We start from the raw sequence: 18,792 nt of genomic DNA, 5'->3' as shown, positions 1-18,792 counted from the left end.
CTCTTCTTAGTGGTCTGAGCAAAAAACTCATGTAATTCTCCCCCCCCCCCATAAACGTGATTGCTGACTAGTTTATATTTACTGTGAGCTTCTGTGTCCCTCGATAATTTGTCATCATCCCATGCATACTTCTTCTCTGTCACTAGTCTCATCAGTATATCTGACATCCATTTAGGTCTAAATCTTGGTCAATATCTCTTAGTAAGTAAGAAAAGGTTAGTAGATATTATGATTACAATCATGACATTCTTAAATAAGAAATGAATGTAAAATTTCCATTAAAATTTCTTCTTTAAACTGAACATAATTTTAAGTTTAAATTTGAAAAGCAAAATGTATACATCAGAAATTTTTATCTTAAAATTAAATTAGAGGTGGATATACTTTTAATGTCATTTTGAATAGGAGATGTAGATTATTACCCATTTTAACAAGAAGGATATTTACACATTTCAGATATCTACACATATCTGTTTCAGAAATAAACAGTGTTATATCTTACATGCTTGTAGACTGTCTCAATTGATGCAACTTTTTCATTATTAACTGACCACTTAAAGTGAAGTCCAGGAAAAGCAGTTCCAAAAGTAAATGGAGTCTCATGTTCATTCAGGCCAACAACAAATACTGGCATCTGAAATAAAAAATTAACAATGATAAAATGAACTTTGAAAAAGGAATACAAATAAAAATTAGTAACAGAATGGTAAAATATTAATATAGTCACGTAGCATAACAGGTGAGAGGTATCCAGTGCTCAATGTTATAAAGCTTTGCATCCTACTTGCAGAAAGCTAAAAAATTGTATGAGCTTTTTGTCAATGATCTGTTCTAAAAAAATTGTATAAAGGTATTCTTCCATTTTATATCACCACTGTCTGTGGCAGTATCATCACATCAACAATAACAAGAATATAACATAATGAGTTTGTGAAGAATTATCACATGCAAAGCAGCAATGCAAATTTTGATGTGCATATTAACCACAGTTATGTTCAAGTCAAGCTGTACATAATTTGCAAAGGAACTTGAAATATCTGATTACATTTATAACAGATCATGTAATTACATAATCATCGCAGATCCCCAGAGTTTGGACCCCCCTTCAAGGTTATTATTATTGTTGCTTTTATATTATTTCTCCCCGACTGGGGGATTCCACTCTGTGACAGGTACTGCTACCAAGTACACAGGGTGGTTGTAACATCTGGTGTTACTGTTGGTCGAGGAACTCTCTGACTATCCTATAGGTGTTCAGGATTGCGACTTTCTGGAGTTCCTTGTAGGTGTTCTCTGGGAGACCTATTGCTGCTATGTAGGGTCTTTGGCACCATACCGGTGGTTGACACAATGATCGGGATGGTCGTTACTTCTTGCATATGCCACATCTCCTTGATCTCATGTCTCAGGTTCGTGTACCTCCTAATTTTTTCCTCATGGGTTTTCTGGACATTGCTAGTGTTGGGCACTGCTATGTCAATCAGGTAGGTAGCCTTTTCCATCTTGTCCACAAGGGTTATGTCCGGTCTGGTCTTATCCATTATTATGGTGTGGTCCCAGTACAGTTTGTGGGTTCGGGTCTCTAGTACTGCCTGGGGTTCATACTTGTAGTATGGTACACTTTCTTTGATCAACAGGTATTTCCTTGCTAGCTTCTGATGTATTATCCTGGCTATGCAGTCCTGTCTATGAGCGTATGCAATCTGGGTAATCCCCCCCTCCCCTCCCTGTGATGTGTTGGATTGTTTCTGAGGCCAGGTGGCATCGTCGACACGTGTCATCTGACATTCCAGGCTCCTTTGCAATGTATTTTCTGGTGTTGATTACATGGTCTCGGATGGCCAGCATGAATCCTTCAGTCTCAGGGAAGAGTGTCCCGCTTGTGAGCCATGCATTGGAAGCAATGTTATCGATGTGATCTTGATGGAGGTCATTGTAGTGTCTGCTACAGAGTATCTTCTTTGCTCATCTTTCTAGCTTTGTTTCTTGTGCTGTCTGGGTGGGAGGGGACTTCTCACTTAGGTTGAGTGGGGTATGCCACTTATCTATCTTCCTTATGGCCTGGTAGAGTGGTGCTATGTTGTTCGTTCAGGTTAACTATCGCTGTTTTCTGTTGCTCTATCAGGTCCCTTCCTCCCTCTTTCCGAGCTATTGTTAGTCTCTCCACTGCTGACTTCGGGTGGTGTTGGCAGCTCTTGGTCATCATTGTCCTTGTCTTTCACATGATATCCTCTAGCTCGGTGTTAGTCCAATCTAAGACCCCAAAGGAGTATGTTAGTACCAGAGCTGCATAGGTGTTTATGGCTTTAACTGTGTTCCCTCTGTTCAATTTTGCTTTCAGCAGGGTTCTGAGTCTGATGATATTTTTCGGTCAGGCACTTCTCGATTTCCTTGTGCTCTAATTGCTGAGCCTGCATCATCCCTAGGTATTTGTAGGTCTCTCCTTCTGTCATAGCTTCGATCTCTTTACCAGTCAGCAGCTGGTAGTTTCGGTTGACTAATTTTCCCTGGTGCAGTGCAGTGCAGTGCATGGGTCTACCATTTGTCTAGAGCAAATTCCATCCTGATGTCCTTGCTCAATTCTTCGGTGATCCGGAGTTGCTTCTCTGTTGCCGCATAGAGCTTGATGTCATCCATGTACATCAGGTGGATGAGGATGTACAGGTTCTTTCTTCCTTCTTTGAGGTTATATCCACACTTGCTGCTAAGCATGCTGGATAGCAGGTTGAGCGCTAGACAGAAGCACAGTAGGCTCAGAGCATCTCCCTGAAAGATTCCTCTTCTGATGGGAATTGGTCTGGGTGTGATGTTCTCGACCTTAATGGTGGTACTCCATTTCGCCATTGTTGCTCCTAGGAAGTTTGTCACTATCGGATTGACCTTGTAGATCTTCAGGGTCTCTATTAGCCAGCTATGAGGTATGGAGTTGAAGGCTTTGCAGTAATCGATGTAGGCTGTCTACAGGTTGCAGTGCTTCTTGTAGGCTTGCTTCATAACTGCGGCATCTATGGTTAATTACTCCTTGCATCCTTTCTGCTGTTCAGCCATTATGTTCTGACTCTCTAAGTGGTCTGATATCGTCTTGGTTATGCAGTTGGTCAGGATCTTGTACATAATTGGGAGTCAGGTGATTGGCCTATATTTCGCTGGGTTTCTTGTATCTTCGTCTTTAGGCTTCAGATGTGTGACTCCTTCAGTGAGAAACTTTGGGATTGTCTCTGGGTGCCTTATGTGTGCAAGTGAGCTTCTTATACCAGTAGTTGTGGGGGTTATCAATTCCTGGGGTTCGCCAGTTGTAAGTGTTCCTGATCGACTGTTTTACTTCTTCTTCTCAAATCTCCCACTCTTTCATCTCTTCTTTTTTTTTTGATAGTTGTTGGCGCATCGGCTTCTGTGGCCATATTGCACCTCCCAAGGTTTTTGCAGTACTTTGATCCAAGCCTGAGGCGGGAATCGAACCCGCGACCTTTGGGTTGCCGGTCAGGTACTTTACCCACTCGGCTAGCCCGGTCGGCTTTCATCTCTTCTATGTCCTTGGTTTTCTTCCATTCTACTTCTATCCAGGAGGCTCAGCTGTTATGTCTTACTTCACTGCTCCAGATATTTCCCCAGAACTCCTTGATTGTCTTCTTCTTGGGTGGTCAATTTCCTGCTTTCTCATCTTCTCCCAGTTTCCTGTAGAAGGCTCTTTGGTCTTCATCAAAGATTCGGTTGTTTATTTTGCTTTGGGAGCTTTCTTTGTAATGGCATAGTCTCTTGCTGAGTGCAAGGAGGTTCTGCTTCAGTGTGTTCAAGTATTCTCCTATTCTCTGATTTCTGGTCTCATGTTTGCTGTGGATGCTGTCTTTCTTGAGGATGCTCTTCACCTTTCCAATTAATTTCTTACTTCTATTACCCTGTTGGTACTGGGTCAACTGACCTATCTTGACTCTTAATTCTTCTATCTTCTGCTGAAGTCTTCTTTTCCAAGCTGGCAGTTTCTTCTGTTTTCGGTTCTTCTGCTGCTGGTCTCTTGTTTCTTTTCCATTAATCCTAGTGGCTGCTATGGTAGCACAATATACGGCTGTGTAGATAGCCTCCAGCATTGCAACCATTGTTGTCAAGGTAATGTGGTATTATTTGCCAATTGAGGTGGTCTGTTACTCTCCACAAGATTTTATTCGGCCTCTGCTTAGGTATCACGTGGGTTCGTGTGGGGTCCATTCCTTCGAATTCTGTTAGGGCCGCCTTCCAATCATCTTCTTTTTTGGATAATATGACTTTGTCTCTTTCCACTTCAGCTACTCTGGGTTGTATTTCTTTTTTGCTTTTCCTCCTCTGGTTCCATAGTATGCTGCTCCTCCTCTGATTCCATATTGACCATATTCTTTGTTCTTTGTAGTTGATTGCTCACATCCTGCTTGAATTTTTTCCAAGATGGCAGGAGCTATTAGGTTCTTTGTGACGATGGTCATTCTTTGGTCCGCTAATTTCTGTTTGGTGACCTGAATATTCGGGAATCGTTCCAACCACTTGGTATGTAGTCGCAACCTGTACATTGTCATATCAGCCTCTGGCCTGATTATTTCATAGTATGCGCACATGATGTATGTATTCATTTCAATGCTCCACTTCATGCACTGGCATCTTCCTCCTTCCTGGGTGGTCACTGGTGGTTGCACAGGAAGCACTTCCAGTTGGTGGGACTGAATGGTCTTGCCCTTCTCTTGTGGAAGCCATACGGGGACAGCGCCACTTGCTCCACTGTCTCCAACTTTTCGAGCTGACCCCTCTGCCTAAGGCCCGAACGCGAGTGACTTTATCCTGCGCCACACGATGCAGTATGATTAATATTTCTCTGCGACATCATCCATCTATAGAGGTGGACTTGTTTAACTTTGGCTTATGTCCAGTGGTTTTTTAAGTTCTCGCGAGTGATACCAGATGGCGCCACTACCTACCTCAGCCGTAACTCCGACCTTGGGGAAGGTAAGTCAAATGGAGCAACTTTTGCAATGTTTTTTTAAAATTATTATTATTATTATAATATCGGTCTCAGGGTTCAGTGTTGGGTCCATTGTTGTTTTCTGTATTTATAAATGATATTAATGATGGTATGTCAAGCTTAATGTCCAAGTTTGCAGACGACATGAAGGTTGGCAGGGTGGTTAAGGACGCTAATGACAGTATGCTGCTGCAACAGGATCAAGAAAAGTTGAACAAATGGGCTGAGAGGTGGCAAATTAAATTTAACATTGACAAATGTAAAGTACTACATATGGGAAGCAGTAACCCCAGAGTGATGTATCAACTCTGTGATACTACATGACAGTGGTAGAGAACAAAAAGGACCTAGGGATAATTGTGCAGGCAGATATGAAGTTTTCTGAGCAGTGCAGACTGCTCAGAAAACTTCATATCTGTCTTGTCAATGATATACAGGAATTTTTCTAGCAGGGATAAGGAGGTGATTATCCCCTTGTATAAGGTAATGGTCAGGCCACACCTTGAGCACAGTATACAGGTCCGGAGGCCTCATTTTAAGAAGGATGTAGAGCTGTTGGAACGAGTACAGAGAAGGGCAACAAGATTAGTGAATGGAACAAAGGGTTGCTCTTACGAAGAAAGGCTTAAGTTTTGCAAATTACAGTATCTGGAGACTAGGCATCTGCGAGGTGATCTGATTGAGGTGTACAAAGCCTTGAATGGTTTGAGCATACTCAATGCTGATGGGATTCTTCCTCTTGCTCAGAATAATCACCTGAGAGTGCATAAATTCAAATTGAGGAAAGACAGATGTAGGATAGATGTGCGGAAGTTTGCCTTTAGCCAGTGGGTAGTTGGTTGGTGAAACAGACTTTCATCCTTTGTTGTGGAAGTTGATAGCCTAAATAAATTTAAGGCTGAGCTGGACAGGTATTTGGAACGAATAGAGGAGTGAATTGGGAGCGTTTTTTTTTTTTTTTTTTTTCTTTTTCTTTTGGCTGATGCTGCATAAGCTTGCTTTCTTGCAGCATATGCCTCTACTAATGCTAATGAAGCCTGATATACCTTCATCAATATCATTAATAAATATAAAAAACAACAATGGGCCACGCATTGAGCCCTGGGTCCACTAATAACATTAGTTCATGAAGAGCAGTGTCCATTAATAATCATTCTTGTCTTCTCTCACTCTACCATCCCTTTATCCAGAGAAGTTATTTGCCCTAAATAGCAAACTGAATCAGTGTAGTGGGTTTTCGCTATGGTTTCCTATATAGATAACTGCATCGTCTACTTGATAATGCAAGTCCAGAAATACCACAGAAAGTCGCATCTTATGGACATGTTTAAATATTCATAATGCATGCTGAAGATGCTTCTTCACAATAAGAATCACAGAAAAGTGTTGTTGCTTTATAGACAATGTGTGGATCTTACTTTTTTTTTACCAATGCTTTGTCCTCATAAATGGGCCACTACTAAGTACCATCACAGCATAGTAATATGGAATGTCACAACTATATGCCTGATGCAATAAACAGTCTTGGAACAGATAACTTTTATGCATAATGGCACTCCCTCACACACTGGCTCATGCGCAATGGAGAACCACTTTGGTCAATGCAAATTATGAAATAATAAAAGCCAATTGAACATAAATACTGCTAGGATATTATGGGACTTATGGAATGAGCATTTAAAATATGACAATATATATACAGAAATAATAATCAGTGGGAATACAAGCCTAACCATTGTCAGATTTTCTACTGAATGATCATGCTTGTAAATTTCCAGCAAAAAAGTATGAAAATTTCATTTCACATTATTACCAAATGAGTAGAAAATGTAGCATGCATCGAGTCAGTTTACTAGCTTAAGCTAATTCTTTTATCAAATTAATAGCAAGGTGGAACGTCCAACTTTAATTTTCAAGATAACCTATGTACAGCAGGCGAGCAAAAGCCTTGTTAAGCTTAAGATAATCAGCTGTTTATGAGCATTTAAAAGCATTTCAAGGCTTTTTTTTTTTTTGCCTTTTTTATTTATTAATAAACCGCTCTTACATTTCATGTACAAACAGTTCATCCCCACTGCTATTTCTGTCCAAGAAATGTATGAAGTTAAAATAATAAAAGATAGTTTAAAAAAAGAAAAAAAAAAAAAAAAAAATCAGAATTCCTACAAGAAACCATTGTGGGACATGAGACAATCACTGTTATGTTGTTTAAAATTTGACTTCTGCAATAGTATAGTGATTTTGATATTTTCCATTCAGATTTCTATAAGTTGACCAGTCTCGTGGTGAGGTATAGTTTTCCTTCATCAATGTATTCCAAGATTTTCGCCCTGAACATAAATGGGCCACGCATTGAGCGTGGCCCATTTATGTTCAGACAAGCTAAGAGCTTCTACAGACATAATAAACACTGACCTGCACTGGCTCATACAGTAGGGCACTGCTTTTCGGCATTCTGCTAATACAGTGGTTTTCAATTATATCCATATTCATTATGTTTGGCACTTGTTCTGCTTTTTCGGCTTGACGGGTTCAGCAACAGAGTCTGAGAAGGGTGTCGGCACCATTTTATTGTCTGTTAATTAGTCTGTTTACAGCATATGATAGTGTAAACAAGTTGTTAGGCTTTTATATGCATGAAAAAAAAAAAAAAAAAAAGGCTATGTTTCATTTTTCGGCAGTGGTCTGGAACCTAACCCACCATATGAGTGGGCCCTACTATGAGTGGGTGGCTAGGAAGGCAGATGTGTCCTGTCTATGATTTGTAGTGCCTTGGAAAGTTATTTGTTATTTAGTTTTTAGGAGCATTAGCAACTAAGGCCATATTGCTCCGGGGATATGCAGAGATCATTCCCTGACCTTTCCGCATACTCCGTATTTGGTGGTCACGGGCTCGAACCCTGGTCTAATCAAGAAGCATGTGCTACGCACTGCTGCTCCTGCCCACCTGGCTATGGATGCGCCACCTTGGAAAGTAGGAAGAAAGATATCATTATCCCTCTTTACAAGGCAATGGTTAGTACACATTTAGAATATTGTATTCAGGTTTGAAGACCAAATCACCTTTAAAAAAAGACAGAGAAAGGTGACAAAACAAAAACAAATTCAGTTAAAGGTGACCAGATTGGTGAAAAGTGCAAACTGATGCACATATGAGGAATGGCTTGGACTGCAGAGTTTGACAACCAGACATCTGATTGAGGTGTATAAGGCACTAAAGGGATTGAGTAAAATGATGAGTAAGATATGAGGGAGAATGAATATTCTGTTTTATTTCAATTTTTATTATTATTATTTTATTTATTTTTTTGCTGATGGAGAAATGCTCACTTCCATGCATCATTTGGCCTTACTAATACTAAATAAAACTAAAAAAGACATCCACACTAAACTACAAAAATATAATAAAATTAATGGAACGATTAAATGCCACTTTGGAAAACAAATGACAACTGCACAACATCACTTCAAAATCAGCTCTCTTCTACAGCTGTGAGACTTGGGTAATAAATAAGAAAGATGCACAAAAACTAGAAGCAGCACAAATGAGATTTTTAAGACCATTATTAGGCTTTACAAGACTAGGTCATCAAAGAAATTCAGATATTCGTGAGAAATTAAAAGTAGATAACCTAGTAAATGACATAAAACGGTATCAGAAAAAATGAACCCAAACCGGATCCCAAAAGTAGCCTTTAACTACAAACCTACAGGCAAGTGTGTTTAGTGTCAAACGGCACCAGGGGTTTCCCCCCATCTCCTACAGGCAAGAGAGATGTGGATCGATCAAGACAATGACGGCAAGATCAAGACCACAGCCGGATTAAGTTCATGATGATAAAACTAAGAAAAATCAAACAGCCACCAGCACTTTAATCCAATACTGAATTTTTATGATTAAATTTAATTAAAAAAGAGATCTGATTGAGGTGTATAAGGCACTAAAGGGATTGAGTAAATTAATGTGGAAGATTTATTCTCCCTCATGGGGACATAAGGGAGAATGAATAGTCTATTAAATTTTTATTATTATTATTTTATTTATTTTTTTACTGATGGAGAAAAGCTCACTTCCTTGCATCATTTGGCCTTACTAATATTAATATAAATAAAACTAATAAGAATCAAAGTCACCAGCACTTTAATCCAATATTGAATTTTTGTATGATCAAATTTAATATTTATAATAACATTTTCTTCAACTTTAGATTTTTCTGATAATATTAAAAAAAATCAATAAATAAATAAATAAACTTTGGTTGAAATACCTCTGTTCCAGTTTTCATACGGGTCAATGGTGCTTGCAATTTTATTCCTCGAAGCATGACAACATGTATGTTTGCATCATCCTAAGAAAACAATATATAATAATGTCAATGATACATCTTCTTATCAAATTAAGAACTTGTCCTTTTAAATATCACTGTAAAATTTTTGATAACTTATTCTGTAGGAAAGTGAATATTGATTCATTGACTTAACTTGTATCTAAACAGAGGTTTTGAGGAAATGTCTCCTGCCTTCTTCATACACTGAGTGTGAAATTCATGCTGCAGAATGGAAAGCATAATTTCCCAAAAGTTCCACGTAAATTAAAGTAAAATTGTTTGGAATCATATTTATGTTTCCTTACGCTTAATAAATTAAAAATCTTCTCTTTAAAGATCTTCTGAAGCTGTTTCATTAAGATAATTTCAATAATACTTACCACCTACCTTTCAGTACTGTATTTCACCATAAATGTAAACGCTCAAAGGTGATATTAATCTTTCTTTTAACCTCTCAGTTATAAATTGTTGCTGGGCTAATTTTTGAATGCATTAACAGAGAAATCATGATGTACTATTCAAATAATAAGTGGAATAAAGCAAAAGTAAATTGAAAAATAAATGCTTATCATATCATAAAAAAAAGGACTAAAGAATAACTGAACTATTCGTTTTTTATGCTCTGCTTACCATTCAAAATAATAAAAAATGATTAAAGAACTAAACCATAACTAAAATGTAAGGATATTAAAAATAATGCTGGAAGGGGGCTATGTGAAATGCTCCACACAATAAAACTTTGTGTGGAGCATTTCATAACTTCCATTTCATACACTGTGACAGACTCTGTTGAGGAGTCTGTCAAGGCTAATTGCACCATAAAGTTAACAACTCAGGTGAGCAAACTAAAAAATGTGTGCATCAGTGACTGTGAGGGAATCTGTGCAGCAGTGAAGAGCATGGGTGAAACAAAACAGTAAAAGAACAAAATGCATTAAACACCAAAGAGAATGTTAATTTCCATATAACAGATATAAAGTAGAATACAAATTCAAATTTGATAATAATACAAACAGTCTGAAGTGAAATTATATTAAAAAAAAATTAAAAAAGTAACTGTTAAATATTTAATAAAATTTCAAAACAAAGGAATGTTCAATACATAATGTGGTAGAAAAAAAATCAGTATAATTACCTGAGAAAAGATAACACCTTGGCCATTCTTTCCTTTGCCAACTGATTTTGCCGTCAAAATTGATTTGCCCAATTTTTTTGCAGTAATCACTCCAGCAGTTGTTACTGAAGCAATATCCTGTGCATTCATAATGTACTCAATGCTTGACTGTGGCTGTGGTCCACCAGTGCACATTACCTACCAGAGTAAGAATAATTTTACCAGAAAAGAAGATAATAAACTTGAAAAATTTGTTTTCTTTTAAAATATATTCTGTTTACTGAAATTTTCACACACACAAAAAAAAATAAAAATAAATAAATAAGAAGTTCTTCCTAAGGCACATTCAAAAAAGTACCCAGAAATATATCATAATAAATTTTCTAGAGATGAAATAGTGAGAAAACACTGTATCTTGCTTGATATGCTTATCTGGAAGTTAATATACAAGTTACAACACATTTAGAAGTAAAGATGATGGATAGCAAAATGAATAATGATGTAAAATTTTACGTGCTATTAAAAGAGTCATTTGAAGCTCAGTAAAGTGGGTTATAGAGAGTGTACAGTGAGGATCTGATGAAACACAACAAGTATTTCGTAAGACAATAAGGGGCCAAAGTGGTGCTGGATGTTCCTTTTTGGGCACAAGTGCATCATTCACTTCAAATTCATACCACAGCATGAACTGTGACTAAACAGCTGCATGATGAAATATCTTATCACCTTGAGGGAGGGGATTTGGGTTTGTTACACAACAATGCACTTGTATGCAGGTCCACTTCGGCTAAACAGCACTTCACTAGACCTGGAATAACAGTGACAGAGCATTTACCTCACTCATCAATATAATCCCTCCCCCTTTTTAAAGCACAAAACAATTGACGATGCTAGCACTTTCAGAAATTCTGACAAAGTGAAGGGGATGCTTTGATGAAAGTAGAGCCAAATGGCTTCCTGGATTATTTTTAATAAATTTACAATTGCTTTCAAAACACACACACAGACAGAATTCCTGGAACATATACAGTGAAACTTCTCCTAACGGACACCTCTCTTTAACGGACATTTTTCAAATTCCCCAACTCACCTCTATTGGTTTTAACGTGTTTTCAGCTTCTGTCTAGCGGACATTCTCTGTAATGGACGCGGACAGGCAATCTGCACTGTTTCGTTTAGATTAGCACTTAATTTGATCTCCCCATAACGGACAGCGGGCGAGCTCACGGCCCCTTTTCTAGGAACTTTTCTTCCACGTATTGCCTCAATCGTGTGTTTATTTTCTATTTCCGATTCTCTGAATTTTATCAAGGTTTACGTCGCGGTTCTAAACCCTTTTTCAAGAATTTTAAGGCACGTGTAAAACTTCTGACAAATTCGGTGTGTGCGTGTGGGGGGGTTGTCGGCCTTTCGTCTTTTGAGTTTCAGTTTTTGGTTTTGTTCAGTGTCGTGTGAAGTGCACAATGTCTTCTCGTAAACATTTAACTTTACAAATCGGGAAGACGCAGGTAAACGACATCCTAAAGAAAAAAAATTAACTGCTCAAACAATTTTGGCAACACGGAAATGATCAGGTTCAAAAATCATTCCCGAAAACTGTTGGACTTCAAATTGACAATGTTATGTATGAGTGGTTTTGTCGCGCACGTGCTAAAAAAATTCCCATTAATGGGCCTATTATTAGGGAAAAGGCTTTGGAGGTTGCGAAATCTATGGGAGTAAATGAGTTCAAAGCTTCTGTGGGATGGCTAGACAAGTTCAAAACTCGGCATAAAATTTCTTGGAAAACCGTAAGTGGTGAAGGTGGATCTGTTGATACTGGGGTTGTAACAGAGTGGACCGTCAAATTGGAAGATTTATGTTGTGATTTTGAAGCTAAGGATATTTACAACTGTGACGAAACAGGGTTGTTTTTTTAAAGTTCTTCCTGAAAAAACAATGAGTCTAAAAAACGAAAAGTGCCAGGGCGGAAACATTTCTAAGGAACGCTTGAGTGTACTATTGTGTACAAATATGCTGGGAGACTTTGAACAACCTCTTGTTATATGAAAACGACAAAATCCTCATTGTTTCAAGGGCATAAAGTTGAATCTTTTGAATGTTGACTGGAAGTCTAATAAAAAAGCGTGGATGACACGAAATATCATGAGCGAATGGATAAGTCACTTTAACCAAAACATGATTCGTCAAAACAGAAAAATTATTCTTTTCATGGATAATGTTGCATCTCACCCGCACATTGAATTGTCCAACATTCAAATCTTTTTTCTGCCACCAAACACATCTGCAGAGTGTCAGCCCTTGGATCAAGGGATAATAAAAAATTTTAAACTTCACTACAGAAAACGTGTTTTAAGACATCTCATTGCAAACATGAACGATGTAACATGTACAAGTGAGCTTGCAAAGAAACTCAGCATCTTAGATGCGATTCAATGGATTTCCTCTTCAGTAAACGCGATTAGAAAACAAACTGTTGTGAACTGTTTTGTAAAGTCTGGCTTCTCAAACGCAAAAATTGAAGTTGTGAACAGCAATGTGGAGTACCAAGAAGAACAAGAACTTCAACATCTATTGATAATGTACGATACTTCCGCTACAAGTGACCCTGGCTACAAAGATATAGACTCGAACCTCACTACAGAAGATGGTGCTCTAGATATCAACGACATTATCATCGATATTTTTCAAGAAGTTCCTCATGAGGATGAAGAAATGGAAGGAGGTCATTCTGTCGAAGAACATATTAATGACGAACCACCGACGAAAATAGAAGAAGCGCTCATACAAATCAATCGTTTAAAAATGTTTTTCGCCGCTGAAGAAGATACTGAAGGACTTTCGATGGTTTCTTCACTCCAAACAAATGTTGAAAACAAAATTATCAGCCGGAAGAAGGTGCAGAAGAAAATAAGTGATTACTGTATGTATTTTTCTTAAGATAAAGTCATAATATGCATAGCACAATTGTATGTATATTATTTACAAAAATATTGTTCAAAATCTGTATATATTTTATTTAATTTTACATTAAACATTTAACGATTTTTCTTTCTTTCTTTTTTTTTTCTCCCTCAGACTTCTTGTTAGCGGACACTTCTCTCTAACGGACACATTCTCGTTCCCCATGGCTGTCCGTTAAAGGGAAGTTTCACTGTATATTTTTTTTGTGATCACAAACATGAAAGGTACTGAATTTTACACAGCACTGGAGTACTGTGTGAAATTCAAGTCCAGTCACTGACATCGGACTTTAATTTCTGCATATTATAATTTTTACTAAATATGAACAAAGGTTGTTCAAAGAAAACAGATGTCATGTACAAGTTAATGCAAATGCATCATATTAGTACACAGCCAATTCTAGATTAGAAAATTATTTGCAAAAGTGGCATCGTTTAAGTCATATCTCATATTGTGAATATGAGATATGATTGTGAAGCATAAGCCCTAATGCATCATAGAAAACAGATGTATAAGGATAAATGAGGAAGAGGACAATTCACCTCGGTGAGTTTAAAGTTGAGCTGTGAATGGGCATTGATTAGTTCAGGCTTGTTTAGAAGAGATGAAAATACGGATACTAATTCAGAAGAACAGTGACATTGAAATACCTAGAGAAAATGCAACAGAAGATGAATGTCCGCGTGGCAGAGAATGGAGCGAGTTTGTAAGTGAGGAATCATTAATCATGAAACAATAATGCATAGTAAGGTAGATTTAGAAACTCTAGTCACTAGCTGGTTTACAAGGAAAGTAGCACTGAGAACAAATGAAAAAACCTAATTTTTTTTTCAACAAAAGGAAGCAATATCTGTAATATGCTTACAACAAGAAAAGTCAGAGGTCAGGATTATTCTCAATAAAAATGTGATCCTGTATACAAATTTGAGTATTGTTTAAGATGAACATGTCTCATTCAAAGACGACTAAATATTAAAGAAAGTCACAATATGCTATTTTCACATAATAAAGTATAAAGTGAAGAAGTAACAAGAATGTGAAGTGAAGAAGTAACAAGAATGTGAAGTGAAGAAGTAAAATGAATACCACAGCTATTTGCTACTTACAGTAAAGTGGGTTAAAGTTTGAAAGAAAAATCACTTACCTGGAATGCTGCACCAGTTACCAGCGTTAAGTTTGAAGGAATCAAATCAAGAGGTGGAAACACCTGCAATATAATAAAGCATTCTTAATGCAAACTTTAAATTATAAATGATCAATTTTTTCTTTAATTTTCTTTTTAACTTTTTTAACAATGTTTAATAATATAAAAAAAGGAAAAGTGACATGCAGAAGCACAGTTTTTATTAGCAATTCTTTTTTAAAAATAATTCTTGGATTTTAAATACTCATCCTTTTGGCAACAGAATGATTTATATGAGATTTATATGAACTTTCTAAAAAAAAAGTCTATATATCAATTTTATCATTAATTATTGGAGTATTTATTTATAATAAAAATAATTCCAAATCCAAAACAATAAAAAAAAAGGAAAATTTATTTATGATAAATGGTCTTATTTTCCTGAAACATGATTATATGCTATTTTTATTTATTTATTATTTTTTTTAGCATAATTCCAAAAATTAAATCCATCAAAACTGGTGATGTGAGTAGAGAATATTCTCCAAAAGTTTATTCTTGGGAATTATCCATCTTTAGTCCAAATACAGTCGGTCCTCGTACAACACATGTTTACATTACACGAATTCGATCATACACGATTTATAAATAGGGGAACGTTATCTTATATAACACGAACCGAATTCGCTTATGCACGATTCGCCTTTGTGTTTACAAGAAATGGCAGTCGAACGCGGAATCACCCCAACTGAACGCAACATGATAGGAATGAAGAAGATTCTGAAAATGTATTTATGTGTTTTATATCAGTGAAGGGGAAACACATTTCACCATAATAACGTAAAAACCAACACAATTCCAGCTATCGGTATAATCGCAAATGCAATTAGATCGAGTTTACTACCAGTTTATAACAGATTCCACTAGCAGAAACGCAACTGAAAATTGTTTTTATTGTTTTATGGTAGGTGTTAATAGTGTAACTCGGCCTTTACGGTGTTGTTTATTCAGTTGCTACACGCGCGCTTTGTTTATGTGTATTAACCGTGCCTCCTCGTTTTGTAATTGTGCTTTATTCCCTAAAAATGAGTAAAATACTTAAAAGGTGTGAAAAGGAAGCGTCCTGGCGAAGACACTGCAGATTCAGAGAGAGAGGGAAAAAAAGCAATATCGATAAACAGAGGTGGACTGGATCAAAAATTCTTACCCGGGAAAATTTATAGTGAGGAATTTATTGTAGCTTAAACACAGAGCGTACAGATAAAGCAGAAATATATGAGCTTTCGGCTATATGGTAGCCTTCGTCAGAATTAAAATACATGAATGGCAGTTGGAATGAAGATGTGCACTGCCAGGTGCGTGAGACGCGAGGTTTAATTGTTTGTTGACGTCTGTGGCTGTGACGCATGATGACGTGGCCAGCGCTTGTCCAATGACAGAACTACTGACTCTGTGATCGGGTTGACTTGGTAACCACTGTTCCTGTTTAAGGATTTATCCGAAGATTTTATATTTAATGATTCCAACCAGGTACGCTTTAGGTAATGGTGGGATCTGTCTACCACCACGACATCGCGGTGTGGGTCGATGTCGTGGTGGGTTGTCCAGACATGTTCGGCGATAGCTGAGTGTTCTATATCCGCTAAACGGATCGCTCTTTTGTGCTCCGAGAGACGTTTCTCGAGTCGACGTCCAGTCTCTCCGAAGTAGCAGCTAGTGCAGTCACGGCAAGAGATGCGGTAGACTAAACCGCTCTGCAGAAGGGTGGGGACAGGTGTTTTCACGTTGGAAATGAAAGAACGCAGTTTCCTGCCTGGGAGCTGGATGCACTTTATTCCGTGCGTTCTCAGGATTCTGCCGATCTGTTGTGACAGGTTGGGGTAGTATGGGATGAATGCCCTTGTGGATGGCTCGTCACTGTTGGTGTTGTAGCTGGTCGTCACGATGTCACGTGTCTGTAGATCACACCTGTCGAGGACGTCAATGGGGTAGCCACACCTCGTAAGGTCTACTTTGACCCTAGTGACCTCTTTGCGTCTTTCATCAGCGGAGCTGGAGTGTGTCCAGGCGCGAGTAAGCAAGGTTCGGGCCGTGGAGAGGAGGTGGCCTCGCGCGTGTGCTGACCGGAAGTTGGTAAACTGGCCAGCACACATGGGCTTACGATAAACTGTAGTCCTCAGGTATGTGCCTTCACGTCGGACAAGTGTGTCTAAGTATGGTAAAGAGTTGTTCGACTCCAGCTCAATCGTGAATTTTATGAAGGGCGATAGTGAGTTGAGGTATGATAGAAGTCGCTGACCTGAGTCTCTAGGGATGACCACGAACACATCGTCAACATAGCGACACCAAAAGGCGATGTGATCAGGTGCGTGTGCAAACGCACGTCCCTCTAACTCCTCCATCACGATGTTTGCTGTGACTGAGCTGACCGGGGAACCCATGGCCGTGCCATGTATCTGCTGGTAGACTGAGTCATTAAATATGATCGCACCCCCTGTTAAGCACAGTCTGAGGGCGGTGGAAATGTCATCGGGTGTGAGACCAGTTCTTTCGTTGAGGGTTCTATCATTGTCCAAGAGTTGTTTTGCACAAGAAATGGCAAGTTCCACAGGGATGGAGGTAAAGAGCGATATGACGTCGAACGATGCCATAACTTGATTCTGCGAGATGGATACAGTGCGAATCCTCTCTATGAATTCAACACTGTTGGAAACGGTGTGGGTGGTCTTGCCAACCAGAGGAGAAAGAAGTCTCGAGACAAATTTAGACAGCTCGTAAGTCGGTGATCCACAGCAGGATACAATTGGTCTCAGTGGTGTGTCTTCTTTGTGCACTTTCGGTAGGCCGTAAAACCGTGGGATCTGACATCCGGAAGCACGGAGGTGATTACGGGTTGACTGTGTGATCTTCCCTTGCTTCAGCCAACTGTTGACGAGGATATTCACCTCTGATTCCCATCGCTCTAAAACTCTGTTGGGGTTGATGGTCAGGGGTTTGTATACAGTAGTATCCCGTAAAAGTAGTAGCGCTTTTGCCATGTAATCAGTGTGATCCATTACAACCGTACGGGGGCCTTTGTCTGCCGGTAGAATGACGATGGACGAATCCTGTTTCAATGCCTTGAGGGCAGAGAACTGTGTACGGTTGAGGTTAGAAGAGACGGGGCGAGCACGGTGTAGAACTGCTGCAGTCTTCAAGCGGATTGTGTTGGCTACATCTTCTGGGAGGCGTGATAAGCTGGCTTCCACACCTAAGGCGATGTCGGTGATCGGCGGGTGCTTAGGAAGAACGGCAAACGTCATGCCAAGAGTCAATAAGTTTACTTGGTCCGCAGATAACTGTTTGCTGCTTAGGTTCAATACGAAGTCCGTGGAATTAGTGAGAGGGGTATTACATTGGCTGCGCAATTGACGGGATTCATTAATCAAATTACAAAACTTACGTTTCTGTCGGGTACAATAAAGATCTGATTCTCTGATGGCCTGGTGACATAAAGTGTTGACCACATCGGTGTAAACGGGATCGGGAATCAGAGTCTTAAGGTCGGCTAGTAGGGTTGCCTTGCTCGCTGAAGCACGTTGTATGTCATGATGGAGGCAGCCGATCCATATACGTAGGGTTTTGAGGTTTCGTACCTCAAAACCCTACGTATATGGATCGGCTGCCTCCATCATGACATACAACGTGCTTCAGCGAGCAAGGCAACCCTACTAGCCGACCTTAAGACTCTGATTCCCGATCCCGTTTACACCGATGTGGTCAACACTTTATGTCACCAGGCCATCAGAGAATCAGATCTTTATTGTACCCGACAGAAACGTAAGTTTTGTAATTTGATTAATGAATCCCGTCAATTGCGCAGCCAATGTAATACCCCTCTCACTAATTCCACGGACTTCGTATTGAACAGTTATCTGCGGACCAAGTAAACTTATTGACTCTTGGCATGACGTTTGCCGTTCTTCCTAAGCACCCGCCGATCACCGACATCGCCTTAGGTGTGGAAGCCAGCTTATCACGCCTCCCAGAAGATGTAGCCAACCCAATCCGCTTGAAGACTGCAGCAGTTCTACACCGTGCTCGCCCCGTCTCTTCTAACCTCAACCGTACAAGTTCTCTGCCCTCAAGGCATTGAAACAGGATTCGTCCATCGTCATTCTACCGGCAGACAAAGGCCCCCGTACGGTTGTAATGGATCACACTGATTACATGGCAAAAGCGCTACTACTTTTACGGGATACTACTGTATACAAACCCCTGACCATCAACCCCAACAGAG

General features: G+C 39.0%; 1 protein-coding gene across 1 annotated transcript in view; it reads right to left on the bottom strand.

Annotated features, from left to right (window-relative positions):
• LOC150086504 (nuclear pore membrane glycoprotein 210-like) overlaps positions 1-18,792 on the bottom strand; it is a 185,977-nt gene that overhangs the window by 21,523 nt on the left and 145,662 nt on the right. The window contains exons 27-30 of the mRNA XM_090372185.1: positions 14,535-14,597; positions 10,448-10,624; positions 9,253-9,333; positions 503-634 (exon numbers count right to left, since the gene is read on the bottom strand). Coding sequence (XP_090228311.1) covers positions 503-634; positions 9,253-9,333; positions 10,448-10,624; positions 14,535-14,597 — 453 coding nt within the window. The remainder of the gene's footprint in view (positions 1-502; positions 635-9,252; positions 9,334-10,447; positions 10,625-14,534; positions 14,598-18,792) is intronic.

This window comes from Mastigoproctus giganteus, chromosome 4 (assembly GCF_048544385.1).
Source record: "Mastigoproctus giganteus isolate SK-2022 chromosome 4, ASM4854438v1, whole genome shotgun sequence".
Lineage (NCBI taxonomy): Eukaryota > Metazoa > Arthropoda > Arachnida > Uropygi > Thelyphonidae > Mastigoproctus > Mastigoproctus giganteus.
This window is presented reverse-complemented; position numbering and strand designations above follow the sequence as displayed.